We start from the raw sequence: 27,588 nt of genomic DNA, 5'->3' as shown, positions 1-27,588 counted from the left end.
AACACAGCAATAATTCCCTGTGCTGGTAACTTTTCTTCTTGGTCAAAGTGTGTAACAGAAGCTCATGTAGAAATAATGCATGGGTAAGGACTTGAAGTGAGACTGATGCTGTAGCTAACTAGCTGTAATTTCAATTTCTTACTATATTAGGTATCGATTCCGAAGGACACGCAGCTAACTTTGTAGAAACGGAACAAATTGTGCATTACAATGGGAGCAAAGCTTCTTTTGTCCAGGTAGGGTTTTTCCTTGTTATATTGATTCACTTTTTTTGTTTGGCAAACAAGTGGTCTTGGCCCCTGTATTTTGCAGAGGCTATTTAGGAGGCTATGCTGATATTCACAATTTTGTGCTTCACTTCCTTGTTTTGTTTTGTTTTTTTCCTCATTTGTTTTCCAGACACGGGGATCAATTCCTTTTTTCTGGTCACAGAGACCAAACCTCAAATATAAACCAAAACCACAGATCAGCAAATCAGTAAATCATGTATGTTCATGTTTTTTCTACTGGTTCTTTGAGGGGGGTGGGTTAACATGCAGCCTGGTCCATATCTGTATAGTCAGGTGAGAAAATGCCTTCCTATGTATTCTTCTGTAAGATTTCCTGGAAAGCCAACTTGTTTTCTGAAGACTGCAAAGGGCTCAGTTTTGCAATAGGTTGATGTGGGAGCCCTTTTCATCCTTGGGGAATTATGCTTAAAAATCAAAGTTAACAGTGAAATCCATGAGATGAGGGACATTAAAACTCTCTGTGTTACTGTTAGTCTTCCTGTTTGCCTCCTGAAGTCTGGTTCTGGAGTTGCATTCTCACTAGGAAAACAATCATCCTTTCACTAAACTATTAAGATAATGCTAGCTCTTCACTCTCTTTATGTATCTGTTTGGGATACAGCCATTTGAGAGCCTGTAGTTCAAGGAAGAAATAGTTGGTGTTGCCTGACAGGTGCAAGGGAGGAATGCCCTTGGGTTGGAAAGGCCCAGTTCTCTCTGTGTACAGTTTGGGAAGGGAGCTGGTCAGCACCAAAGCCAGTGCCTGGTCAGATCATTCTGAGATGATCTGATGAGTGCATAGCTACGTTAGAGCTTGCACTTCAGCAGCACATTGTCTGGGTTAGCTTTTCATGTGTAAGAGTAACAGTCCCACTCTGGTTAACTTTGCTTGCCCACTCTCTTCAAAAGGCTCTACAAATAACTTTAGCACCCAGCAAGATGACCTTCAAAAGCCCATGGTGAAAATATACACCAGCAGTGTGTTATTTGGCCATGGGTTCTGTAGCCTTAGGAATACAATTTCAAAGTTTTTGGCCCACTGAGTTAAAGTTGTCGTAGACTTATCAGAGCTGGTGAGCCAGCAGTCCCGAGAGGCAGAGCAAACAATTGTGCTTGTGGAGTTGGACGAAACAAAAGAATAGGGGGGAGGGGGTTGAGCCCTTAGCTAGCATTAGGATTTAACTAGATTGAGTGCATTTTGTCTCTCAGAGATAATCTTGGCATCTACTGTATTCATGAAAACAGTGCACACTGTGTTTAATCCACTTGTAAGTAGAATGACATGTTGGATCACTTTAGAAAGATCTCTGCTGTGATCTCTCAATACTGAGCCGATTTCTATTTTCTTCTTTAAGGATTTTTTAAAATATGCTGCTACTTGTAAATACTGTGAATACATACATGTACTATATTCTTTTTCAGATGGATGGCTTCCAAAGACACTTTGACTCTCAAATTATTAGCTATGGGAAACAAGTGATTGTTAACCTGGTATGATCTTAATTTGCATAGTTGGGATGAAGTTCAAAGGAATGTGTTTGTTGTTGCCTACAGTATGTAACGTGTGTGTCTTTTTTTCACAGGTTAACCAGAAGGGCTCAGAAAAGCCTCTTGAACAAACTTTCTCACAAATGGTAAACAGCTTGGCAAATGGAATGGTCAGGTACTTGCCAAGTGAAATGCGTTTGCTTTAATATTGCTACCTGCTGTCCAGAAGACTAAATATCTGTATATAAAAGCCGAATAGCCAGGTTCTGTGTCATTAGCACCCTTGAGGGAAATGCCCATCCTGCCAAGGATTTTAAATGAAGATGTGCAGCCAGATAAAAGTTGGGACAAAATTTGCCCTTAGCGAGTTGAAGCTCCATTCCTAGTAATGAAAATAATAGCCCCAGCTCTACTTCTTTACTGAAATGGACATGTGTGAGTTCTAAGCTTGCCCATATGGAAAGCTCCAAGATGAAGGGCGGTGCTGTACAGTAGAATGATGAACCACAATGGAAGGAGTGCAGAGAATATTGAAGCTGGCTGTCTATTTGGAAAGTCCTTAGAGAAAGTACTATAATAAGAGTGGTGGAGTTCCATGGCAATGCGTAGCTGTAGATGGTGGTTGTTTGCAGTACTGCCATGATACGGATTTTGATTGGTAGTACCTTGGGAACTCTGTTGGAGGGGGGTGTTTTATTGCAGTCCTAAGCAGACTTACACCTTTCCAGGTTCACTGACATCAATGGATTTATACTCTTCTAACCTTGTTGAAGTCAATGGACTTGGAAAAGTGTAACTTTGCTTAGGGTTGTCCTATTAATCTGAGATGGGGAGTGAGGACAGAGACCTGTTTCTAGATACCACAGACACTGTGTTGGTTCCAGGGAAACTTTGCATTGCACATGGTAAAGTTTGCCTTAAATTATTTTTCTTAGGCATTGGGATGTATGCTTTTTCTAGTTCAGTAACACCACCGCATTGGCTGTCATGTTTCCACCTCTGCTAGCAGAAATCTGTCCGTTCCCCAACTGAAATTCCTGTAGAAAATATAATTAGCTCACATGTATGCTTTCTCTGCCCAGATACGTAGCATTTGATTTCCATAAAGAATGCAGTCGCATGAGGTGGGAACGGCTCCAGGTTTTATTAGATCGACTCGCTGAACAACAAGATGAATTTGGGTAATATATTCAACTGCAGTGTGCAGGCATTTTGTTGTGGTTAGTAGAAGTTACGTAATAACTAGATTATGCGCAGCATATACCAGTAATAAACGAATGCTTTATGCTTTATGAGAATAGCATTATTTTGGTAATATTGTAAGTTTAGTGATCTGGGCCATGATCCAGAACCACTTACCTGTGTTTAAATTCCATTGAAAGTCGCTGGAGATCTCTTCCTTTTGAACCTAGGCCTGCGTTCCAAAAAATTTTTTAAGGCTTCTCTGCTTGTTTTTAAGCAATTCGTGTGAAGATCTTAGTGTGATGGAATCTTGCCACCAGCTTTTCTCAAGGTGTGGTCTACTGCATGGTGTACTTCTCAAATTTGATGTGTGTGAAATGAGGCAGAATACTGTTGAAGTTGGTTATGCAGCTAGCTTTTCATACCATTTGAATTTCCTGAGAACAGTTGAATTCCACTCGGTTAACTGATAGAAATGATCAAAATTACGCTCTTGTTTTAATAAGGTTAAATCTCTCTTGTGGAAAGGAACTTGTCTGATTTGGGGCGGATGTATTAGAGAGAAGAACATTTTATTTTTAAAATGTTGCTTCTTTGATATATGAGAAGGCCGCAGCTGCAGAGCAGTCAGAGATAATCCAGTCCGTAGGTACCGGTTGATGCTTTGTTAAATCTTTTAATTCTGCTGGCGGATCAGGATGAAGCATTTAACTGTAACTGTTTAATCAAACTCTTTATTGTAAAGATGTAAACCCTAAGCACTAGAGCTGCGTGGGTGTCACAGAATTTTGTAAAGTGCCATTGTACCAAAAGAACAGCTCTCGGAGCAAGAATTCCAGCTGGGAGAACCAAGGTGATGAATCAGAGCATTTTCAATCATAAAAGAAACAGAATTAATCTTCCTTCCTTTTAAAATATCCCTTGGATAGCTCAAAACTGAGTCCTAACATTACTATAATTGAAAGCAACATTAACTGGACTTAGTCATAGTTTTGTGGCATCTGTGCTAAGATGGCTAATTCCAGCAGCATTGTAGGCAGTGGGCTTTACGACCAGCTGTTGGGTGCTGCCATATTTTGCTTTTGTTCCTGAAACACTTATAGGCTAGCCAAAGCCACAGTTACTTTAGATGAGGTTTGTGTACATCCAGTGGGATATTTGAGTCTTTTCTTTAAGCAGTGGGCCTTCTTGTCATATAGCTTTTGAAACCTATGCCAACAGAGCTACTTACTGGATGTTATTTAAAAATACCACAGGAACGACGCATTTGTATATGCAGAAGTTTGGTGGAAGACTCCTTCATTATATTTTGGTTTGCCCTTTATATTTGGAGCCCAGGAACAAATTTCTGGCTAAGACATTAGAGACTTTTACTTCGTTTTCCGATTCTGACAAATTAGTGTTTATGTTGTCAAATGTAATTTGTAAAGGCCTATGGCCATATAATAAACTTATTACCTACCTACCTTTGTTTGGTTTTTAAAAATGGCAATAAAGAGGGAAGGTCAAAAAATTCCTTAGACTCATGGAACTTGTTTGGTAGTTCTTCGAAATGTGACCATAATTTTAGATGAAAGAAAATCTTGTCACATTTCAAACCAACTTAGAACTTAAATGGCTAGACAATTGCAGCTTCAGTCATTCAACCAAAACCTGTTTTCTCCAGATTAATTTAAGAGGGTTAATTTGTTTCATCAGTGTTAACAACTGTAGGTACTTCCTAGTGCCAGAGTGCCTCCTAAGGTATAAATGAGGTGTTGTGCATTCTTACACAAGTTACGTTGTGTTTCAGCTACTTTCTAGTGGACTCTGATGGCAAGATGGTGACGCAGCAAGAAGGAACCTTCCGCAGTAATTGTATGGACTGCCTGGATCGGACAAATGTGATTCAGAGCCTTCTAGCACGCCGTTCTCTCCAAGCACAGCTGCAGGTTGAGATTCTTTGTCAGCTTTATTTATCTCTGAGATCCACGTTGAAGGCACATGGTTGGTGCATTAGAGTCATCATAAGCCTTCCAGCTCTTCTCTGGCAAAAGGGAGGAGGGTCCTCTCTTGCCATCCAGAAGGCAATGCTGGAGGACTGAAAGCCACACAGGACAGGGCTGACAGTGAAGAGGGCACTGGGCAAGATCAAGCATAAAAGCTAGTTGGATCCAACCCATAACCACCACCTTGAAAGGGGATATGCTAGAAATACCCAGCTTCGTATGCCCTTATCTACATGTAACTGAAATGTCACAATTCTAATGAATTTCTAAGTGGCACTCTCCTTTTTGTCATTGTAGAGATTAGGTGTGTTGCATGTTGGCCAGAGAATTGAAGAGCAAGCAGAATTTGAAAAAATCTATAAAAACGGTAGGTTTGTCTGTTTTGTCAGGTGAATCATTAAGGGCTACTTGTTTGCTGTCCCTCTTTTTGTATGTATCTTAAAAGGATCTATTTTCTGTTCACAGCCTGGGCTGACAATGCAAATGCTTGTGCCAAACAGTACGCCGGAACGGGTGCCTTAAAGACGGACTATACAAGGTAAGTTTGAGCCCGTCTTGCTTAACGGAGTCCACTGATGTCACTTCAGTGTCTTAGCATCTTAGTATATCTTAGTATTCAAACAGTTATGTAAGCAGGCTGCTATAGTTGCTGTGGAGCAAATGGAAACAGGAAGTATATTTGTCAAAATGTTCGTCCTGCCCTTTCTCCAAAGAGCTTGTGGTGGCATGTATGGGTCTTCCCCCACCTCCCATTTTCCTCACAACCGTTGTGGAGTGAGAGAAAGTGGCTGAGAGAAAGTGACAGGCAACCAATCACCCATCATGTGTCGTGCAATAGTGGGGATTTGAATGCAGCTCTCTCTGGTTGTAGTTTAATGCTCTGACCTCTTTGCAGTGGATCCATTTTGGTCACCGTGGGCTCTGCTAGCTTTGATTTGTTTATCTAAGAGGTGTGGTAGGGTAAGAAACTAGGTTGAACGTGTTAAAGGAAGTTGATCATAACTAAAAGACCGAAGGACTCCATACTTTTTCCTCAGGGACTCAAGGCCTATATCTGCCAGTCTGACCAATTCCTGATCTGTTTTCCCCACAAAGTTAGGGGAGGCAAGGAACACACTATAAATTCATTGTTCAGTATCCTCAAGAATTTAGCACTGCCCTTTTCTGATTTGTCCTTGGAGATGCTTATTTATTTATTTTACCATTTTGATCTTCATTACAAATTTAGAACTGGGAAGAGAACTCAGTGGGGTCTAGTAATGGATGGCTGGAATTCACTAATACGTTATTACAAGAACAACTTCTCTGATGGTTTTAGACAGGTAAGAACTTTCCAGTGTTTGTGGTTACTAATTTTTGTTTGTTTTAGGTGGCGCTGAAAGCATGCTATATATTACTTTTGTGTTCTAACCATCGTTGGTTGTGCCCTGAGCTTAAGGGAAACTTAAGTAGGAAAAAGGTTGGGGATTTCTAGTATGTGGTGTTGGGGCAGGGAAAGAAGAGTGGTGGTAGACGAGCTGAGGCAAGACTAGTGTGGTTTAGGAAAGGTTTCATTAAATATGTCTGAAGGAGGAGGACCGTGAGAGAGAAGAGGGAGATGTGGCAAAGCAGCAGAGAGAAAGCTTCTCTGGACATAGGAGAAGCCTTGTGAAAGGAGAGGGGTAAAGGGGGGGATCATTGCTCATTGTTAAGAAGGACTCGTTACAAGGGGCGCATCTCCCCTGTATTGCAGAAATTATACTGGTGACCTTGGAGGTCACTCTGATCGGCAGAGACTCTGCAGGGTCTTGGGCAGAAGTCTTGCACATCACCTGCTACTTGATGCTGTAACTGGAGATGCTGGGGATTATACCTGGGATCTTCTGCATGTGAAACAGATGCTCTACCACTAAGCCACAGCCCCATCCCGGTCACAGCCTGCACCCATAGGAACACACCTGTGGTTTGAGCTTTTAGGGGCAGATGCTAACTCCGGGTGCCAATGCTGTACGAAGGGAGATGGTGAGCATGTGGGAAAGAGCCTTCTTTGCTGTGGCCCTGCACTCTGGAACTCTCTCCTGCAGAGGCTCAGCTGCCATGTCCCCATTGATGGATTCCAGAAATCAATAAAAGCAGGTGCTTTGAAGGGCCTTTTAGGGTATTCGCACTCCCAGTAAATTAGGCCGTTCTCCTAACAATTTTGTGATTTGTATTGCTTGGCCTGTCAGTCTTTTTTGGTAGCTTTAAAATCCTCGGTTTAAATTGGTGGGGCCTTGGTAAACTATGTCGTTTTACGATAATCTTGCTCTTTTCAGTGTTATTACTGTTTTGTGAGCTGCTTTGAGTGCTTCTAAGTAGAAAGATAGGGTTTACATTTCATAATGGAAAAGCATTTGAATTTTGAAGATCCTGAAGGATTACTATGTTACATGAAGACACAAGACTATTTAACATTGGAGGTTTTTTTTTTTGGCAGGATGCAATAGATCTGTTTCTTGGAAATTATTCTGTGGATGAAGTAGATTCTGTCAGTCCCTTTCGTGTGCAGAAAGACTGGAAATTCTTGGCTGTAAGGATATTTAAGTTTTTATGAGATCTTCACATTTATTCATTTTTATTTATTTATGTCATTAATATATAGTCTGCCTTTCTCACTGAGACTCAAGGCGGATTACGCAGTGTGAGATTAGTACAGTACTGAGAGACCTCTCCCCTTATTTTTTAGAAAATTTGTTGCATTTCCCAGATCTACTTGAGGTGGCTCATAGTTAAAACAGTAGAACAATTAAAAAGGTATCAGTAATAACAAATAAAAACAAAATGAATATCAATAAAAAGTGAGTAAAAGCAAGCTAGAGTACAGAAGCATTTTTTGCTTTGGGTGATGCAAGCTGTTCCTTTCTCCTGCCTGTTTTATGCAGCAGGACCCATCTGTGCTGCTGCACAACACAGTGGAAAATCTTCTGCTCTGAGGGGAGTGACTGGAGAAGAAAATGAGGCCACTGCCAGCTCCTTGCCGCACACCTGCCCCTTGCCACCTGGGCAGCTTTCTGACAGTGTGACAGCACAATAAGTGCAGCAGCTGTAAGGAAGGTGTGGCTGCTGCTGCTGCGGTGTGCCTCCACTGGCCTCCTGCCAGATGCTGTTTGAGCTGCTCTCTACCTGGGGAGCTAGTGCTGAATTATTAGTCTCTGCTCATGTGCCCAGAACGGAGGATATAAATAGAAATACTGCCCCTGTCTCCATCAGCAGAAATTCACATCCGCTCAGAATTGCAGGCAAGTATTAATTGCTGCTCTGAGTGGAGAGTTCCCTGTTGAGGGACTTGGCACAAAATGGTATTTTGAAATTCGCATTTACAATGTATTGACTTCGCAGAGCCCGTAATGGCGTCATAACTGCTATCTGCACTCTTCAGAAGTTCTAAGCCTCTTGACACAGATTTTATCTGCTGCGGAAAACAATATTGCTAGGGAGGTGGTGCATCACAAGAACCTTACTTTTAGGGCTGCTGTGAAGAAGAGAATAAAATATCTCTTTATATACTTACAAACATAAAAGAAGTTGACAGTCCTGAAGGTAGACTCTGAAAATCACTTCAAGGCATTTGGCCTGGCACCTAAAGCCACATGAGGTTGTGGTTATCCACAGCTTTGACCCCACAGGGGTAGGTAGAAGGGGAAGGTAATTCTAGGGTTAGCCACATGGTCAGAGGCTAAAGGCACTTTTCTCCCTATGCAGTTGCAGGCACCAAGCAATAAACATTGAAGTGGCTTCTGCAGGGTTCTTGGCTGTCTGGATTTGACCTCCAAATCCATAATACTAAAGCTTTGTACTGTGCACAGAATGGCATTTAAATGTCAGTTCGGATTACCTGGTTTTGTGCTGTTGCTAAGATCTAGCGGCCTGTTGCAAAAGAAACCATTCTACTGCCATCACAATATATCCTCCTTGTAGCCTCAGGAAGTGGTGCCCATGTCCTTTCAAGTCTCTTTTAGCAATTGTAAGACCTGAAAACTCTCTCTTTTATATTGATTCTCTTAAAAATGAAAAGGAAATGTAGAACTTACACTACAGACATTAATAATTTAACTTATGTATATTAAAGACATAAGTGGTCCATATTTTTTAAAATGGACCACTACTTGAACTCCCCAGCTTCCACTTGTATAACATGGAGGAAAATATAGATCTTTCTGCAGTTCAAAGCAGTTGTAAAATAGTGGCTAGCTACAGCAAATTAATCAAAAAGTATATCCTCTATTTTTCTGTCCCTGCCCCTCACCATGGTATAGTTTCTGTTCTACAAAGAACAGTGTGCTGAATAGAACTGCAAGATACACCTCTTGTTTTAGCACTTGTTTACCTTTTAGATTAAGTATACGAAGGTACGTTCTCTCAGTAATGGAGGACTAGGAGTGACAGCAGCTATCCAAATACTGTATGTAGGGCTTGATACCTTAAAGAAGAATGCCACTGTTCCTCACTACTTTAAGTCCAGAATGATCCATTCTGCATCTAACAGCCAGCCTCGTCTCTCTGTGCATCAAAAGTGTCAGCGGGTCTCTGATGCCTGCACTCCCTTCCTTGTTCCCCTCACTACAGAAATGAGTGTCTGTACTTGAAGGTGCCATTTTTATTAAATGTGAGGTGGTTCAGGTTCAATATGCAACGACTCATGTCCTTGCATATTGGACCTGAACCAGCTTGTGTAGTACGTTCAGAAAGTATTCCAGTTGCTCAGGATTCCTTCGTTTTAGCCACTTCTGCATGCAGAGAGGAAGTGTGCAAGCTCATTCTCAGTCTTGGTACCCACAGAATAATGTGGAGATTGTCGCTTGAGCATCCCCTTAGTTTAAATTAGAAATAAACTTGATAAGCCACCAAAGACAGAAGGGAGGGATTCCCGAAAAGTAGCTCAAGAGGCAAGATTCCAGCTTCACTCAGGCTTTTTTAATTTTATACGTAGCAGAATCCAGGTACAATTCTTCTCCTTTAAAACTGATTCTGTCCAAACTTCCTCTCGTCCATAAAAGTGGATCCTATGTTTTCAATCATATTTCTGCAACTCTGTGCTAGAAACTTGCTTAAGATGAAAATTCATTTTCTTTATTCGTTAGTGTACACAGTTATTGTAAAGCATATTCTGTGAGGGCTTAAAAGTTAAGAAATTGGAACATAACATCCCAGAAGGGTAGCAAAATCTAGCAAAATGTTTTGTGATAATTTGAAAGCAACAAATGTGCTGCGTATAAATGTCCATGGGCTGGAACTGGCTGCACCTGAGGAAGTAGCTCTTATCCAAGAAGCTTCTGGCACAACCATCAGCCGCCTTTAAAAAGCCATGAGATTTCTGGGTAAGCATTCTCAAAATGGAGATGCGTTATGAATGTCTTCTTAGTATCTCTCTTGGAATAGGATATTAAAGGTGCCTGCAGCACAACATACACTGCAGTTAGGATGTAACACAGCTTTGGGACATTTGTTTATGTATTGTGTCACTTAACTTGTTTCTTTTTTCTTTCTCAGTTACCAATTATCATGGTGGTTGCGTTCTCAATGTGCATCATCTGTTTGCTAATGGCTGGTAAGTGATCACTCTGCTTGTGTGTGCAATTTGTATCTTTGTACACACCCCTTAATAACCTAGTTTCAGGAAGGTTGGCCGTGTTGGTCTGCAGTAAAACAGTGGGATCTGAGACTAGTAGCACCTTGAAGACAAGCAAGATTTTCAGGGTATAAACTGTTGACAGTCAGAGCTCGCTTTTCCAGATATCTGGTCTCAGATCCTACTGCTCTAAATAACAGCAGCGTGAAGAGCTAATGGTCATAGTCACTCCTCCTCGAAATATGTCTTTAAGGCCAGGAATGAGCAAATTCATTGGTGATATGATAAATAAGGTAATTAATGGGCTTAGGTGCCCTAACATGGTGGAAGAGCTTGGTGTAGCAACAGTCTGCAGATCCAAGAAGAATCCCGTGGCCTCATTGAATGTCAGCACCAAGGCAGATCTCTAAAGAAAATTTAGACCAGTCCCCCGCAAGACTCCGCAGTCTCCTATGCATTAGGCTGCCTATAGGTCAGTCCTCTTCCACATTATAGTTTGACCCAAGTAGAGAGCAGAAGCAAACAAGGCTTATCCAGGCATTCCAGATCTCCTCAGTATTGTAACTGCTACTGAGCTGATCACAACTGTTGGAATTGACAGTTCCTTAGCAAAAATTGTTACATGGGGGAAAGAACTGCAGCCAGTCATTTCTTAGGTGGATATTTAATGACTGCATTTGCTTCAGTGGTCATCATGTGCCATCCCAACACACCTAAACGTTCTGCCAGATAATTTACTTAATTGGAAGAATCTTTTCTTCCATAGCCAGGCTCCAGCCCACAATCCCATTTCTGGTTCTTTGTATGGTTCATGCCCAGTTCGTTTCATAGTCCATAGTCAGCTGCTGGACCCCCACTCTTTAGAACAGCTTGCCTTGGATGTTCAAAAGTTTGGAGTGTTTAGCATTTTATGTTTGACGGGTGAAAATTCTCAGGGTGTTATACACATGATAAGGATGATCGTTTTCTCACCGGGGATGGGGGGAAAGGAAAACTGGTCCTGTTTTTTGTGTTTCTTTTACATTGTCCCATTTCTTGTTTAGTTGCACCCTTGTCTAAACTCATGTACAACAGCTGAACTGCTCAGAGCCATTTGGGAAGTTTTTGATAATGGCAGTATCTCCTCCATTAGCTGCCTTCTATGACCAAATAATATTATTTGCACGATGCGCTTAACTCTTTGAAGCCATTTAACAGAGCAGTCTAAACTTCCTATCAAGATGATGATGCTAGTTGATGTCCACATGCTTACGATGGAGAAGTTTGCTTTACATGCAGCAGATCTGAAATGTTACAGCAGAATTAATCATTCCGCTTCTCAGTTAATTAGTTGCTGTTATGATTCCTAAATATTTACTCTTGTATAAAAGAGAGGACATTTATTATGTTCCACAGGTGATACATGGACAGAGACACTGGCTTATGTCCTATTCTGGGGAAGTGCAAGCTTTGGAACTCTCGCTATCATCCTTTACAATGGCAAGGATTTTGTAGATGCTCCTAAGCTAGTCCAGAAGGAGAAGATGGACTGAATTTGTGTGTGTGGAAAGCGGCTTGGTAGGGATGACTCCTCAAGCCAGTCCTGGAGCCTCTACTGACCTGCTTTCCACACCAGCCTGTGTTCTCTTTAGCTTTCATCTTTGAAAAAGTGAATCCAGCTTGTTGCTTGGTGGAGGTGACTGACTGATCTAGTTACAATGGTTTCTGGAGTATTGCATTCGCCAAGGAGCTTGCACATACAACATTAGGGAAATGAAAAGATATAAATGAAATAATTCTGTAGTCCTGTCACGTGTTAACCACATAATTTAAAAGGCCCGCCAAGCTTTGCAGCTCAGCAGCAGCATAGTATTGTCAAACTCATCAGAGTTGCAAAGAATATGCTGTTCTACTGAGAGCTAGCTGCTGCTGACTTTTGCTAAGGCAGACCTGGTTTACATTTATCTGATAGGAAAGGCCTTGCTTGTTAACAATAACACATTGTGCTGCTTAAATTAAACTTCTCGTTGGGTGTCCTTACAGACAAGAACTCAACGTTAACATGTGCAGGGTTGTACCATGTATCTATCAGCATTCCCTAAAAATAAAGACCTCCCACTCTCCCCCTGTTCAAGTCTCTCTTGCCCATTATGGGACTATTGATGCAATATTCTGTTCATTGAAAGGATGAGTGAACCATTGAATTTGTTTGGAATATGTCTTGCAGTGCTTTAATGACTCCAGTCCTTAGATGAAAAATTTCAGTGTGACTCAAATGTTAAAATTCAGTCCTTTTTTTTTAAAAAAAAAGATGTAAATGGAATCAAAGAATATAAAGCTGCTGCTTTGTCCCTCTTATGCTAAATGTCCAAATATTTGTTTGTTTCTTCAGTCACAAATGTAGAAATTCTCTATAGATTTGGCGAACCAGATGCTGCTTACTCTGCCTTGGTTTTAGTGGGCATAATATGTGGAAGAGAGAATATGCATTTGGTCTATTTTCTCTGGCTAAATTCCATGTTTGCACTTGGTCAGCATTGGTTTGCTTTTTGTGCATGATGTAATTATATTTCAATTGTAATGGTCTCTAAAAATGGTTAAGCTATAAAAAAAATAGCCTTGTGCTGGTTACTAATAAATGTGTGTCTCAAATTTAGTGCTTCCAAGCTTTATAGTAATACTAGATCTGAATCAAGGACCAATTTTAAATGAGTTTGTCATCCATTTCCTAATTACCTGTGTTCAGAACCAAACATGAATCGGCTTCAGGTGCTGTGCAATTAATATTTCCTATAATTACAGCTGTATATTCAAGATTGCAATTATGAAGTTTAAATATTTGGGAAACATGTAGAGGGCTAGGACTAATGCAGTTTGTCATTGCAAGGTAAAACACAACATGTTGCTGCAGTGATTTCATTGTGATTTATGATTGAACATACTGTATAGTCTTCGCAAATGGCAATGGTTCATTTGGCCTCTTTTGATTTAAATAATACCTTTCACAATCACTTGTAATATACAAAGCTCCTGTTCACGGGATACAGGGAAAATAGAGTATGAAAATTTTAAAAAATCCAAGTCATCAAGTATGCAGGAAGTATAAAAATTTTGTGGAATAAATGTTTAATGGCTTTGTTATCTGATGGTATGTTTGGAACAGCTAAGTGGTTTTCCTGGTGTGTTCCCCTTTTAAGAACTATTTGCAATGAGGAAGTCTTCGAAAACTTCCACTGTTGGAACTAAAGTAGGTATGAAACTGGAAGGATATCTGTGTCCACAGGCTTGCAAAGAGGTTGAATTTCATACATCCATGTACAGTGTACTTGAACAATAAAAAACTTCAATCTTTTCTAAGTATTGACTCCTCTTCTGTGTTTGTATCTTGAATAATGAAAAACCAAGTCCATGTGGGGTACTGTGTTCCGCAAAAGGGTGCAGCACAGATCTTTAGCTGTAGCCAAGTGATCTGCTGAAGTGTAATCTTAAGACCAATGGTGCACCTAGCATTTATACTTGAAAGAAGGTAACAAAAGTTGCTGCTGTGGCAAGTCACAAGATGACTTTGATTAAGATACTATATGATGCGGCTTTTTATTACTTGCAAAATTTCCAGTCTCACAAATGACTAGAAGAAGCTTGCTATTTGGGAACAGGATTGTTTCTACCTGACCAGTAGTCGTGGACCATTCTTCTCAATGACATAATCTGTAGCAGTAGCAGATGCATGACATGAAGTTCTTGATGCAAATGCCCTATTTTAAAGACATTAGAAGTGAACTCTCTACATGTTCCTAAGCAACTACCGTAACAGATTCTTTTCTTTGAGTAAAGACTGAACCTCAATAGCTCAACCTACTGCCAGAGAGCTCTCAAGACCCTTTTCTTTACCTTCCCCTTACCATATACTGTGGCCTTTTTTCAATGTTTGGGGGGGCTTAAGAGAAGGCCTCTGCAAGAGGGTTGTTTATTCTGGAAAGGAGGGGGATTAAAAGGCTTCTTGCATACAGACATGCACCAGTAAGTATACTGCTTTTCTAGACAGATTAATGGCCCATTCAAGAGCGGTGAACAAAGTCAGTGTTGTTATCTCCACAATACAGTTGGGGCTGAGAGCAGTGGCTTACCCAACACCACCTACCGAGATCATGGCAGTAGTGGGATTCAAACCAGCAGAATGCTGATTTTCATCCCAACCACTTAACCGCTATGCTACAGCAGCTCCAATGTGGTGTCTCTTTGCGATCAGGATTTTGCTGGGACTGAAGCCCTTGGTTTATGCATAAGCCTAGTCTGAAGATATGACTGCAAGGTCAGGAAGGAATGCTGCTTCTAGAAGTAGGAAAACGAGAAGGCTCCTGCCTGCCTAAAGTTATGTCATGGAAGAAACTGCCTGCCTGGAAGCCAAATCATGCTGCTGCCTAAACTCAGGAACCTTATAATTCAAGGGGCGAGAAGGTTCACCCCTGAAATAATTTCCTAACAGCTACTGTGTTGACTAAAACCTTTATTTTTTCCCCACTTTAAATAAACCACACTTCCCTTGCTATAATCCTGGGCTAAAAACTTCTAAGACCATTCTCCAAAATCAGCTTATTATAGCAACTTCATGATGAAGTAAAGGGTGCCTTTATGTGGCCCTATTAAAATAGAAAACAACGCAGAATTGATGCAGTCTTAGTTAATTGGCACTCAAGTCTAGGTTGAACTGGCGTAATCAGCAGGTAGACTTCTGGCAACTTTTTAAAAAGCAACCACACAACTGTTTCACTCTCACTCAAGCATTAGTTGCAAAAAATACACACATTCAATAATCCACATCATATTTATTAAACACACTTAACTTTAAGGCATGGTTTAAGGTATAGGAGTTTAAAAAGAGGAAAATAGCCATTTTCTTCTTGCTAGAGGGGCAATATGGAAGAAACTATTCTTGAAATTACTCTCCATTAGGTGTCAGTCCAAACAGGGCGAACAGACCCCAAATATGTCAAGTCTACTCTATAAGCTTAAGTTATTCTCAGTGCTCCAAATAATTAAGATTACGAGAAACAGAAAGCTACATATTCAGTCTTTCTCCTTGCCCCTCAATCCAACTACCAGCTATTTCACAGCAAAGCAGATGCTGGAGTACCAGGGCCAACTTAAAGGACTAGATTTCTAAAACAGTGAGAACAGCACACCAATCTCTCACCAAGACATAAATATTTTCAGTGTTTGTGCCTTTTTTAGAGCTTAGTAGCTACCATGGGGAAGACAAGAAATACCTCTTTAAAATGTGGGGGGGAAAGGAGTGCAGTTAGCTTTATTCTGTACTCCCAAGTTTTGGGAACTGAGCTACCACATTCTTAATAAGAAACCACACTCAATACAGCACATTAATGGTACATTTCCAAGAATGGAATTTGTCAAGCAAAAAGGTGAGTATGTACTCATTACATGGACTGTCTGGGGCAGGGAAACTGTGTGTGTTTCCATAACTGGCTTAGGGATACAAAAACAGAGCAATTAGATGCACCTTTCCCAAATCAATAGACCTGCTGATCTGGGTGTCACTACATACACTTGGCATTAAGGGGAGGATAGGCATTGCTAGGCAATTTGTTTTGATTCTACTTACTACATAGTCTTCCCATACTGGAAGAATCGATACTATCCCCACCCACTCTCAAAAAACGGCCACACAAGAACCCATACATGCAGCTTCAATTTTGTCAGAAACATCCTGTGTGTAGAATTTCCCTAGCACATAAAGCATGGGACTTAAGGTGAAGCTGCTTTAATCTTCTTAACTGCAAATTGCCAACTGGGGGAAATGAGCACCTCAAAGAACAGCAACAGCAACAGTTTCTTTGCCAGGCTTCTGGGGTGGGTCTTTAGCAGCGCTGACTAGTAATGATGCCGGTATGCAGCTGCAGGAGTTGTGCCTTTCTCTATATGCACAAGGTGACAGGAGTGGCAGAGCAAATGGTCACCCAGGGGATAACAGCGATGTCCATCTTCATCATTGAGTTCCATTCCACAGTCCTATGCAAGAAAGAAGAGGACAGAACTAAGACTTCACATGTGTGTGCGGTTGGAGATATCCCAGAGTTGGAAATACAAAGACTGGATCAACAAGACAAACACATGAACAGAATTGCCACAAAAATATGAAAACAAGAGGGCGCAAAATACTTCCTTGCAACACTCATAATTAAGAATTAGTTTTTATTACCCAGAAATTTCTACTCCATATGCAATTATTTATTTCAGATTCATATGATGCTTTTCCTCATGCACAGCTGAGGATTTCTGAAGCAGCAGCCCGATGGTGCATGCTCAGAAGTCGATTGTTTAAACCCCTGACCTGGCCTCAGTGAAACTGTCCTAATTACTGGCACTGAGGAGATTTTTGTATTTTTGGAATAACATTCCCACTTACTACACCCAGGCAGAGATTAAAAGTGTGGCATGCACCAATGTGTAAATGTATCAAAGTAAATGCACAAGGAAGGCTGGGAAACAAAAACCTGCTAGCTTGGGGGATGGGAACCAGCCAACAAATTCATTTTTTAAAATTACCAAGCAAATTTTTAAAATCCTGCATCTCACTCTGGAATAACCAATCTTATGGGAGGAAACACCCACCACTCCCCGCCCCCCAAACCTTTTACATCAAGGATACTGCCAGGGTTTTTTTTTTTAAAAAAAAGCCCTAACTTTAAATGCACTGTGTGTACATTTAAAGGTAGGTTTGTGCACACGCGCAAAACAACAGCAACCCTTACATGGGCTTTCTCTGTGGTGGCCTCTACCTTGTGGAACGGCCTGCCTGAGGTCAGGAAAGCCCCCAAACTCCTGACTTTCCACAAACAATGCAAAAAAACTGGATTATTCAAAAAGACTTTATACTCAGGAGGGCAGTGTTGTACGGAGGAGGTCTCAGATGCTTGGCCAATGAGTTAGGGACCATAGACTTCACCACTATATTGCCTTACATGTTATCTGTTACTTTAAATTTATACACCTATATACTACCTGTGCTTCATATTGTCTAATGTCAGTCCTAGAATTGATTATGTTTTGCTTCAGCAATTCTTCAACTCCATATTGGATCCTTGCTAATGCCATGTCTTTGTAAAAGACATAGCCTGTTTGGTGTAGTGGTTAAGAGCATGGGACTCTAATCTGGAGAGCTGGGTTTGATTCCCCACTCCTCCACTTGAAGCCAGCTGGGTGACCTTGGGCTAGTCACAGCTATCTGGAGCTCTCTCAGCCCCACCCACCTCACTGGGTATTTTGTTGTGGGGATAATAATGACACATGGTTGTTGTGGATTTTCTGGGCTGTATAGCCATGGTCTTGGCATTGTAGTTCCTGACATTTCGCCAGCAGCTGTGGCTGGCATCTTCAGAGGTGTAGCACCAAAAGAAAGAGATCTCTCGGTGTCACAGTGTGGAGAAGATGTTGGCAGGTAATTTATATCTACTCAGGAAAGTGGGTTTGGGCTGAGTCACCCTGTAGGAGTTTCCCAGGGTGTGGAATGCTAATGGAGGGAGGCTTCACTGTATCCTGAGGAGGTTCTTTTGCATATGGATTGGTGCTTGATATACTAATCTTCTCTGCAGGGCTATTGTGGAATGTGGAGTATTCCGTTAGCCTGGTGTTTTGCAGGGCTGGAAGCCATGCTCTATTCATTCTTAAAGTCTCTTCTTTCCTATTGAAATTGTTTATGCTTATGAATTTCAAAGGCTTGCCTGTGCAATCTGACAAAGTAGTTGGAAGTGTTGTCAAGTATTTTAGTGTCCTGGAATAGGATACTGTGTCCTGTTTGAGTTAGGCTATGTTCAGCCACTGCTGATTTTTCCGGATGGCCAAGTCTGCAGTGCCTTTCATGTTCTTTTATTCTTGTCTGGATGCTACGCTTTGAGGTCCCGATGTAAACTTGTAAATAATGACATACTTTGTAAACCGCTCTGAGTGGGTGTTAAGTCATCTTGAAGGGCGGTATATAAATTGAATTTTGTTGCTGTTGTTATTAATAAACTTGTTTTTATTTATCCTATAACATTGTTTATGGAAATGTCCTTGATACTGATTGTACTAATCTCACACTATGTAATCCGCACTGAGTCTCAGTGAGAAAGGCAGGCTATAAATGATATAAATAAATAAATAAAAATCGATGCATGCATTTTTGTTTTATTATTCAAAGATGCTGCTCATAGTTGTTGACAATTATGTTTCAAGGCACAGGGTATTCCCATCTCTGATTTTGATGTAAAGGTCAGTTTGCCCCAATGAAAACATGAGATGCTTAGAATCTCTTCAGAGACCACATTCAAAAAATATCTCCTTGAATGCTAAGATCTTTACTGCAACTGTCTCCCACAAACCGTCACGGAATCTACTCTCATGAGAGTTGAGAGCTTCTCAAGAAAACGTTATTACACTGGGAATATAGTTTCAGGTGGGTAGCTGTGTTGGTCTGTAGTAAAAGAGCAAGATTTGGGTCTAGTAGCACCTTAAACACCAACTAGATTTCTAAGCTATAAGCTAAGTGGTCTTTAAGGTGGTGGTGGTGGCGGAAAGTACCATCAAGTCATAGCTGACTTACAGTGACCCCTGTTCGGGTTTTCAAGGCAAGAGACTAACAAACTTGATTTGTCATTGCCTGCCTCCTCATAGTGACCCTGGTCTTCTTTGGAGGTCTCCCATCTAATTACTAACCAAGGCAGATCCTGCTTAACTTCTAAGATCTGAAGAGATCAGGCTTGCCTGGGCTATCCAAGTCAGGGCGTTTAAGGTGCTACTGGACCCGAATCTTGTACAGGGAATATGTATGTGATGGGACTGGTAGAGCCTCCACTTTGCACGCAGAAGGTCCCAGGTTCAATCTCTGGCATCTCCATCTTAAAAAAGGATCAGGTAGTAAATTGTGCGAAAGACCTGTGCTTCAGAGCTCCTGCCAGTCAGAGCAGACAATACTGATTGTGATAGCTCAGTGGTTTGACTGAGACAACTTCAAGTGTTTATGCGCATCTTAACTCAAATGGTGCAGCAAACTGGCCACCCTAGTGGATGAACGTGTTTAAAACAAATGAGCAGTGCGGCAGAGAGATCCAAGTATTTCCCCAATACTACCACTTCCGTTGGGAGAAAGTCACTAAAAAATAAATCAAAGTCTGCTTTTAGGGGAAGAATGCAATTCTTCCTGCAGCTACAATCAATCGACAAAGTGAAGCCATGCAAGGACACAGGCTCCTCTTGGTTGCTCTTTTTGCTCCTGTGGGCTGAGAGCAGTGCTGGGGTCCAGAGAGCCTTGAGGGCACGTCAGGAATGTACAAGTTCTTTGTGAAGGCAAGAAGGGAGCCCCTCTCAGGCTCAGCTGACTTGCATGGAAACAGAGCCCCTCTCGGTTTTTCAGGAATGCGGGCAGCAAGTCTCCATCTCGGTGGAAGGAACCAGCTTCAACAGGAGCTCGTAGCATTCCTGTTTCCTGCAGTTACCTACCAGCCAGATCACATCGGTGGACAAAGCCAGAATATTCATTATGTTGGCAGCTGGGAACCAGTAGTTCGGCCCTAGGAACTTGGGCTGGCCGACAGTCCTAATACAGTCATCAGAAGTAATTCCACTGTAAGATCAAACTGGCTTTCCTTCTGTTTTCCAGAGAGAAGGATTTCAGCAGTGACAGGAAACACTTTAAGTCCCTAGGCCAGTTTTCCCCTGCACATCTTTCTGAAGGTTGATGGGAACTCCTGTTACACAGTTCCCATTAATGCCAACCATCAGGCGAATTCTGAAGGTGCGCCAACAGCATCTACTAGTCGGCTGGCTATGTGACAATGAAAACCACCACGTATGGAAACTAAAACACACTTGAAATACTGATAATTTTAAATGGACAAGTCATCTATATGAGCATACAGGATCGACGACTTGAGATAAGACAGCATGCATGGGGTACATCTGGATTTTCAAACATGTTTGTGAGGATGGGAGCATCACTACTGGTGACAGTTGCCAGCCCCAATAAAAAACTGAGGACCCAACGTGACCAGGGTCAGAGTATCGCAACTAGTTCTGGGCACTGGAAGAGCTTCAGGTTTATAAAATTCTTAAACAGAAGCCTCACACAATGCCACATGACAAGCCACTTGTTTAAAAAAAAATCCCACTGGGCATGCCCAAGTTGTTGGGCATCGCATCCCTCATCTCAGATGCTGGAATGGCAAAACCACTTACCGTATATGACTGGATGCCCAAGGCTTTCAAGAATGGAACTTGAGCGTATTGTATTGAGCTTATTTTTGTGAATCCCTTTCAACACACAGACTTTGGTCCTAAGGTCTCCTAAGGAGTTTCTGCATATGCAGTGGAGGACTTCTGCACAGACAAAAGGGACACCCCATCTTGGCAAACAAGATGCTCCCCTAGCATAATGGTTTTTTAAGGCATGGCCTCCAATGTAAGAGGACCACCAGCAATAATTATAAAAACAAGGAAGCTCCCGGCACCCACCTTCACCAGCATGGCCTTGGTACACATCTGAAGAGCGACTTGGATATTGAACAATATTCTCACTGACTGGAAAAACATCACTCATAGGTTTTGGAAAGTCTTTAAGTATATCCCTCTTGGACATCTTCCAGTCATTGAGCAACACATGTTCTTAGCTGTCACCATATACATTTTCTAAATATAGTTGGCCTGGATTTGTAATGATGTTTTATGCAAGCAACAGGCTGACCTACCTCACAGCGGTAGCACTCCACATGGTAATCCTTGTCCATTGACACAACACGAATAGTTTCATCAGATCCCTGTAAGCATTGAAACAAACCCAAAGGGAGGGGGAAAGTGTTCAAAAAGAAATTATTAAATGAAATGCAATTGCTTCAGGCTGCGTGAAACTCTTCTGTGGCAAAGTGAAGGCTGGTACATTTAGACTGCTGGGGGGAGAAGGCGAACACAACTTTTAAACACTCCTACAGACAAAATTTGTGTGAAGCTTTTGCAGCCTCCCTAGATGAGATCTCAAAAGGCCGCAGGCTAACTCCTGAGCACACTGAATTAAGCCAAGGCAAAACTCAGTATTGCTGCAATCTACGGACACCTTCCTGGGAATATGCTGCAGTGAATGACGGGACTTGTTTCTGAGTATACCTGTTTAGGAGTGCTCCCTATGAGAAGCATTTAACATTACTGAGTGTCTTTGTTTAAAAAGTTGTTCCCAAGCATACTTACATATTTTGGATTTTATGTATTGAGCAACAAAGAAAAAGAAGCAACCTCACACAGTCCAAGTTCCATGCCAAAGAACCTCACGTTATGAAACAAGAATTTTGCACGCTTGCTTATTGGGCACAGTTTATTCTGGTTTCAATTCAGAATTTTCTTTACAAGGATGGGGGGGGGGTGCTAGGGGCAGAGAAGAGCATGAGTATCTTTGATGCAAATCAGAAAGTGTTTTGTGCCTGTGACATCAATGGAATTTAACTGTGTGCTTTATTTCTTTGAGATCAATGGGACTTGTGTGCAATTAACTTTCATTGCATTGTTCCTTTGGCCCCCTAGTTCAGCTGAAGTTAGTCACAACCAATTTCCACTGAAATCAACAGGACAAATAAATCACGACCAAGTCAAGTCACATCTTAGATATAGGACATAAGAATGACTATGCTTTGACAAGAACGAATGTGGGGACTTAACTGAAGATTGTTATAAATAAATGCAGGCTGCAGCACACTTGAACACTGGGAGAAGTATATAATTCCTTACCTCACTGGGCAGAATAGGAAGGCCACATGCTGCACATTTGGGAGCCAAAACTCTGCAGAGAAACATTACAAAGATGAATCCAAACTAACATCAATTTTAAAACTGGTTTAAACTGACATGACTTCTACCAAAAAAACAGTTTTGTGAGGGTACTGAGAAGTTTGATAAAGGTCCACAGCTCTCTTGGAAAAATACAAACCTAGTAGCTCTTTTGGAGGGAAACTGGGGCTTGGAGCCAGCTAGCTTTTTCACTCAATCTTGCCCACTGCCCCTCCTTACTGCAGCTCCTGTCCCACACGGTTATCACACACCCAAGTCCCAAGATCACCAGCATAGCTTTTATTGTGGTGGCCCTTGCTTTTTTCTCCAGGACAGGAAATACAGAGAACAATCCTAGGCAAGCCCCCTCAGAGACCTACTTTGGTCTATTCACTGTCTTCTCCCATATGAACCTATCTACTCACTTGAGTCATTTTCAGAGGCCCTGCTTCGGGTGACCCTGCCATCGGAGACTAGGTGGGCAGCATCTCAAGAAAGGGTCTTCTCAATCATGGCACCAAAATTTTGGAACTCCCTCCCTGGGGAAATTTGTGACTCTTTACTGCTGTCTTCCACCAGCAGGTGAAGACTTTTTTGTTTTCTCTGACATACCTCCAAGAGGTGTTATTGGCCTCCTCCATGTTGTGTTTTTTGTGCTGTGTGTCCGTCTGTGTTTACTGAATTGTTTTTACACTATTTTAAATTCAAATTGTTTAAAATTGTTTTTAGTGTTTTAATTTTTGCTGCCTTAGCGACCCTATTTTGGGTAGAAAGGCAGCATACACATGGTTTAAATAAATACATAAAATTCAGTGACACTTACTCCCAGGAAAGTGTTTTTAGAATGGCACTGTTAGACCCGTACAACAGCCATGCCCTGCACAGACCTGATAAGAAGGGGCAATACGAAGCGGCAGCTAGTTTTAAACTTCAATGACGTGCTGTGTGGGCTATTGCGCAAAACATTCTCGGTTTTGCTTTGGGACTCAGAAATGGCTGTAACCTGAAGCTTCAGGGTCAAACTAAGTATGACGCGGGAGACCCTGACATAGATCTCTCCTTAGGTTTTTTTTTAACCTAATGTATAGCCTCACATGTACAGTGCTGGGGCTGTTAACTCCTCCTTTGCCATTTTGTTCATCCATTACCTATCTGAGCCCATTAGATTTGCAGGAGGGAAACAAGACAACTACAACAGTAGTGGCATTGTCATTTTAAAATATACAGGTCAAGAATTTAATATTAACTCTCTTCCACAGGGGCATTTATCACTAGTACAGAATCTATTGTATATGGCCAAAGGCTGTTAATAATCAATCACATAGAGACCATAGGGGCATTTATCAATTTGCACAGAAGTGGAGAAAAAGCTGTCGCTCAGAGGCAGAGTAGCTTCTTTGCACACAGAAGGTCCCAGATTCAGTCCTCAATAATTCCGGTTAAGAGGATGGTTGGTGATGTGAAAGTCCTTCATATGAGACTCTGGAGATATGTTGTTGGTCAGAGCAGACAATACTGACCTTGATAAGACAACAGTCTCTCACTAGCCCTCCTGACAAGTTACAATGAACACATGTATATCCAGCATGTACGTACACAGATCTGTTCAAAAGAAAAGAGCCAATGTGTGCTCCCTTTAGAAATGAAATCAGAGAAGCAAGTCTCACAGATTCCAATAGAAGTGACTTCCAGATAAGTCTGCTCAAGAGCTGCCTATTTCTGAAATTTCTCCTTGAATTTATTTTGTCATCTTACTTGTGGTAATCTCGAACACAGTAGATTTTGTTCTCATTGTCTACTGTAAATGGCACTCCATCCAGACATTCATTGCAGATCACACAACGGAAGCAACCAGGATGATACGACTTCCCCAGAGCCTGTAGAATCTGTAAGACGAGACAGAAAAGTGTTTACAAGTAACTAGTCCAAGATAGTTTTAAAAGAGTACAATAAGGAAGCAATTTGCAAAAGGCTGTATGGGCATATAGTAGCAATATTTGTAAGGAACAATGTAAGAAGCCTGAATAGTTTTCTTCATAAAACCATACCCTACTTGAAATCCTTGAGATGGGGGACTAACAAAATTAGGATCATTTGCATTATGATGATAAGGAATGCAACTTTAATAATGTTCAGACTAGAAGGACAACAGTAGATCTTGAAAGTAAGTTGTCCCAGGCATGGAAAAAGAAAATGGAGGATCCATGGCACTGTAAGGGGAACCATGAAACAGCTTATTTCCAGGTAGATGGTCTTTAGTTTTTATATCCTCAAGAGCTGATCCAGTTAAGAGTTTCTTCAAACAACTTCTACTCAACAGGTGCCCCACACAATAGCTATTAGATTGGATCTAGCCAAGTTTTTCACTTAACCTCACTCATTTCCCCTCCCTACTACAGCTCCCACGTGACTCTTCTAGCCATGTAGCCAGCCCTGCAACAACTTAACAGGATGAACCAAAGTTCAGTGAGTGACACAGGCTTGTTCCTTACATCTATAACCCCCAGCACAGCCTTCTTGGGTGGCAAAGGGGAATTCTTCCTTCCTGTAGAAAAACTGGTTGGAACCAACCCATAGGAAAGAAAGCATGTGCCTATGTGTATGATGACAACTGCAACAAGAGCTTGCATGGACAGTGAAGGCCTCCAAGCCACAGTAATGATCTCTGTGGTTAGCATCTCAACACATTACAGCTGCTATGTGGAAACTAGTCTTCATGGGAGGCTCTTCCGAGCAGCTTCCATGTGGGTTTAACATCAGACTGGCTCTCTGTCATACTAGATCCTCACACAGGGTGCATGAACTAATCTCTGTTTAAGGAAAATTTGCCTGGGATTATCCAATGGACATAGGTTTTTTTCTTCTTCATGAACATAGTGGCCCAAGGCCTCAGATGACCCAAGGCCCCACCAGTCAGCAGATTGCCACATTATCTGCTATATCAAATGGGTGAGGTTAGGCACTGCAAAATGCATTATGTTCTGAGATTCTCTGCCACTGCTGCTTTTGCTGGCTGCTGCTTGAATGACTGGGGAAACAGCACAGACATTATTACGAGACTTTAAGAAGGAGAGGCTCACTGTTTTCTGGTGGCAGCTGCACATTCTCTGCACCATTTAAGTATTTAAAATATCTGCATACTGCCTCTCTGCATTTACTCCCATGATTCAGTACCATTTAAAAATCCAAAATAATATTTTAAGTTTCACCAATAAGCTTTAAAAGCAGCAGCAACCAAACAGGAAAAAAATGAAGCATCAGCACTGGGGCACAAGAATCATCAATAAGATTTAACATAATTAACAGCTTGTTGAAATGAAGAGAGAGAGATCAACTCAAGAGGGGCCCTTGTAAAGCTGCAGAGGTCAAGCACCATCTTGACAGGCAGCCCTTCTATCTAGCACAGAAAGGAATGGCTCTAAGAGCAGAACTACAAGTGACAAAAGGCACAGGTTGGACACCTGTCAGCTTCCCTCAGGTTTTGATGGGAAATGTAGGCAGCTTGGCGGAATGTTGGACAAGTGACAGTTGAAAAGTCCATTGGACAGCAGTCAGAGAGCCAAGCTGCGAGACCAGGATGTCTCCATTTCCCGTCAAAACTTGAGGGAAGCTGACAAGTGTCCAACTTGTGCCTTTTGTCACTTGTAGTTCCGCTCTAAAATGATGCCCTACACCATCTAAAAAAAAGGGGGGGAGTTTTCCTTCTTCAGCTAATTTTTCTCATCTGCATATTTATGCATAATCAAGATATTAAAAATAAGCATAAGCATTTTTAATTTCTGCTTCTAACATATAAATGCAAATTAAGAGATTTATGTTGCTATCCCTCCCAAATCTGTCTTCATGCTACCTGGATTTTAGCACCTAGTTAAATAAGGTTGTGAACACATTTTTCCTCTCTCTGTGTGTGCTAAGTGCTAAGGTAACTTACCATGTCCATTATCAAATGTCCACAAACAAAACATCTATCAGCTGACTGCTGGAACCCAGAATACTTTAATTGGGGGAAAAAAAGGAAGAGAGAATTCATTTCCAACATCTGCATGGCCAATTCAAAACATATACATTTCATCACTTTAACTGAATTCACACTGGCTGACAGGGGTGCTTGTCCACTCTAATGCTCCCTCCCACAACATTTTTTTATTACTTTAAAAAAATTCCTCCACAAAAATCCAGAATGTGTACTTGTCATTTCGGTCCTTACATCTATGCAAGAATAAAATACATACGAAGCTGCAGTTATGAAATAATAGGCCTTCACGGCTGATTGCTTCAGTTTAGGAGCCTCTCATCTTTCACAAAAAAGGTTTAATCAGATAGAGAGAACATGTACATGCATACAAGCAGAGAGGGTGGATAATCATCCACCCTGCAGTTCACTCAAGTCTTTACAGTGACATGTTTATCAAAATGCTGCAAGGAAGCCCCTGAAGAATACGAAGCCTGACCCACGGCCACAAGGTGCTCTACAGCTCTGAAGTAACTCTTTTCTGCTCCATTATACTGAAGAGATTCCTCCTCCCTGATTGACAGCAAGGAAGAAGCGGCGATGATGCACTCACCAGGAAGTCTTCTTCGCAGAACACCTTCCCATTAACAAAATAAAAGGCTTTCCCTCTCAACTTTCGACCTGGGGGGGGGGGAAACGACAGAGGGGGAACAAGAGCTGGTAAGTACATTTTCTGGCACCATTTAAAGAAGCCAGCAACAAAAATGCATTTTTGATTCAGCTAAGCAACAAAGAAGCCATGGTTAATCCCACACGTCATAGCAGCTGATCAGGTAGAGGTGATGGGAAAACAAAAACGAGGCACCTGTTTCAACTTGCAGTAAAAATGTATTGTTGCTTCAGTTCAAAAGTAGGGGGGGGGAGATTGGGGCAAACATCTCTGCCAGCCCGCTAACATCTTAGCTGAGCTTTTGTTTTCCTTCCCTGCTTCAGGTATTAAGCTTGGACATGGTCAAAGGTATGAGACTTTGGCATGAGCGAAAGGAGCCTTGACTTGTTGCCTGCAGCCTGTAATATGCCAGCCCTCTGGATCCCGGTTAGTTGTTAGGTTATAATGTGTTTTGGTAATCCACTCTGGCTCCCCACTGAGAGAAAATCAGGGTGTAAATTCCCAAATCAATAAACAAAAACTCTTGTCGGGGGGGGGGGGGGGAGAGGAGAGGAAGAGAAGAACCACTGCTTGGTTTGGCTATAAGCTGCTGGCTGAGCTATTCTGGTCTTCCTTCTAATGCCACGACACACAGGACTAGGCAAAGCAAGAGAGGCTCTCTGTCACCC

The 27,588-nt window shown here is 41.6% G+C and overlaps 2 protein-coding genes across 3 annotated transcripts in view; one reads left to right on the top strand and one right to left on the bottom strand.

Moving 5' to 3' along the window:
* SACM1L (SAC1 like phosphatidylinositide phosphatase) overlaps window positions 1-13,850 on the top strand; it is a 42,373-nt gene extending 28,523 nt beyond the window's left edge. Inside the window, exons 9-20 of the mRNA XM_054991744.1 lie at window positions 151-236; window positions 400-486; window positions 1,692-1,760; window positions 1,853-1,932; window positions 2,840-2,938; window positions 4,732-4,870; window positions 5,225-5,294; window positions 5,393-5,465; window positions 6,156-6,249; window positions 7,383-7,475; window positions 10,436-10,493; window positions 11,910-13,850. Of these exons, the coding sequence (XP_054847719.1) occupies window positions 151-236; window positions 400-486; window positions 1,692-1,760; window positions 1,853-1,932; window positions 2,840-2,938; window positions 4,732-4,870; window positions 5,225-5,294; window positions 5,393-5,465; window positions 6,156-6,249; window positions 7,383-7,475; window positions 10,436-10,493; window positions 11,910-12,046 (1,085 nt within the window). The 3' untranslated portion in view covers window positions 12,047-13,850. The remainder of the gene's footprint in view (window positions 1-150; window positions 237-399; window positions 487-1,691; window positions 1,761-1,852; window positions 1,933-2,839; window positions 2,939-4,731; window positions 4,871-5,224; window positions 5,295-5,392; window positions 5,466-6,155; window positions 6,250-7,382; window positions 7,476-10,435; window positions 10,494-11,909) is intronic.
* A 1,449-nt stretch (window positions 13,851-15,299) lies between these two features.
* LIMD1 (LIM domain containing 1) overlaps window positions 15,300-27,588 on the bottom strand; it is a 64,848-nt gene continuing 52,559 nt past the window's right edge. For both annotated transcript variants that reach the window (XM_054991616.1, XM_054991618.1), the window contains exons 4-9: window positions 26,864-26,931; window positions 26,230-26,292; window positions 24,054-24,184; window positions 22,260-22,311; window positions 21,233-21,301; window positions 15,300-16,520 (exon numbers count right to left, since the gene is read on the bottom strand). In XM_054991616.1, coding sequence (XP_054847591.1) covers window positions 16,383-16,520; window positions 21,233-21,301; window positions 22,260-22,311; window positions 24,054-24,184; window positions 26,230-26,292; window positions 26,864-26,931 — 521 coding nt within the window. In that variant the 3' untranslated portion in view covers window positions 15,300-16,382. The remainder of the gene's footprint in view (window positions 16,521-21,232; window positions 21,302-22,259; window positions 22,312-24,053; window positions 24,185-26,229; window positions 26,293-26,863; window positions 26,932-27,588) is intronic.

This window comes from Eublepharis macularius, chromosome 11, assembly GCF_028583425.1.
Source record: "Eublepharis macularius isolate TG4126 chromosome 11, MPM_Emac_v1.0, whole genome shotgun sequence".
Taxonomy (NCBI): Eukaryota; Metazoa; Chordata; class Lepidosauria; order Squamata; family Eublepharidae; genus Eublepharis; species Eublepharis macularius.
The sequence above is the reverse complement of the archived record's forward strand: the minus strand, read 5'-3'. Positions and strand labels throughout refer to the sequence as shown.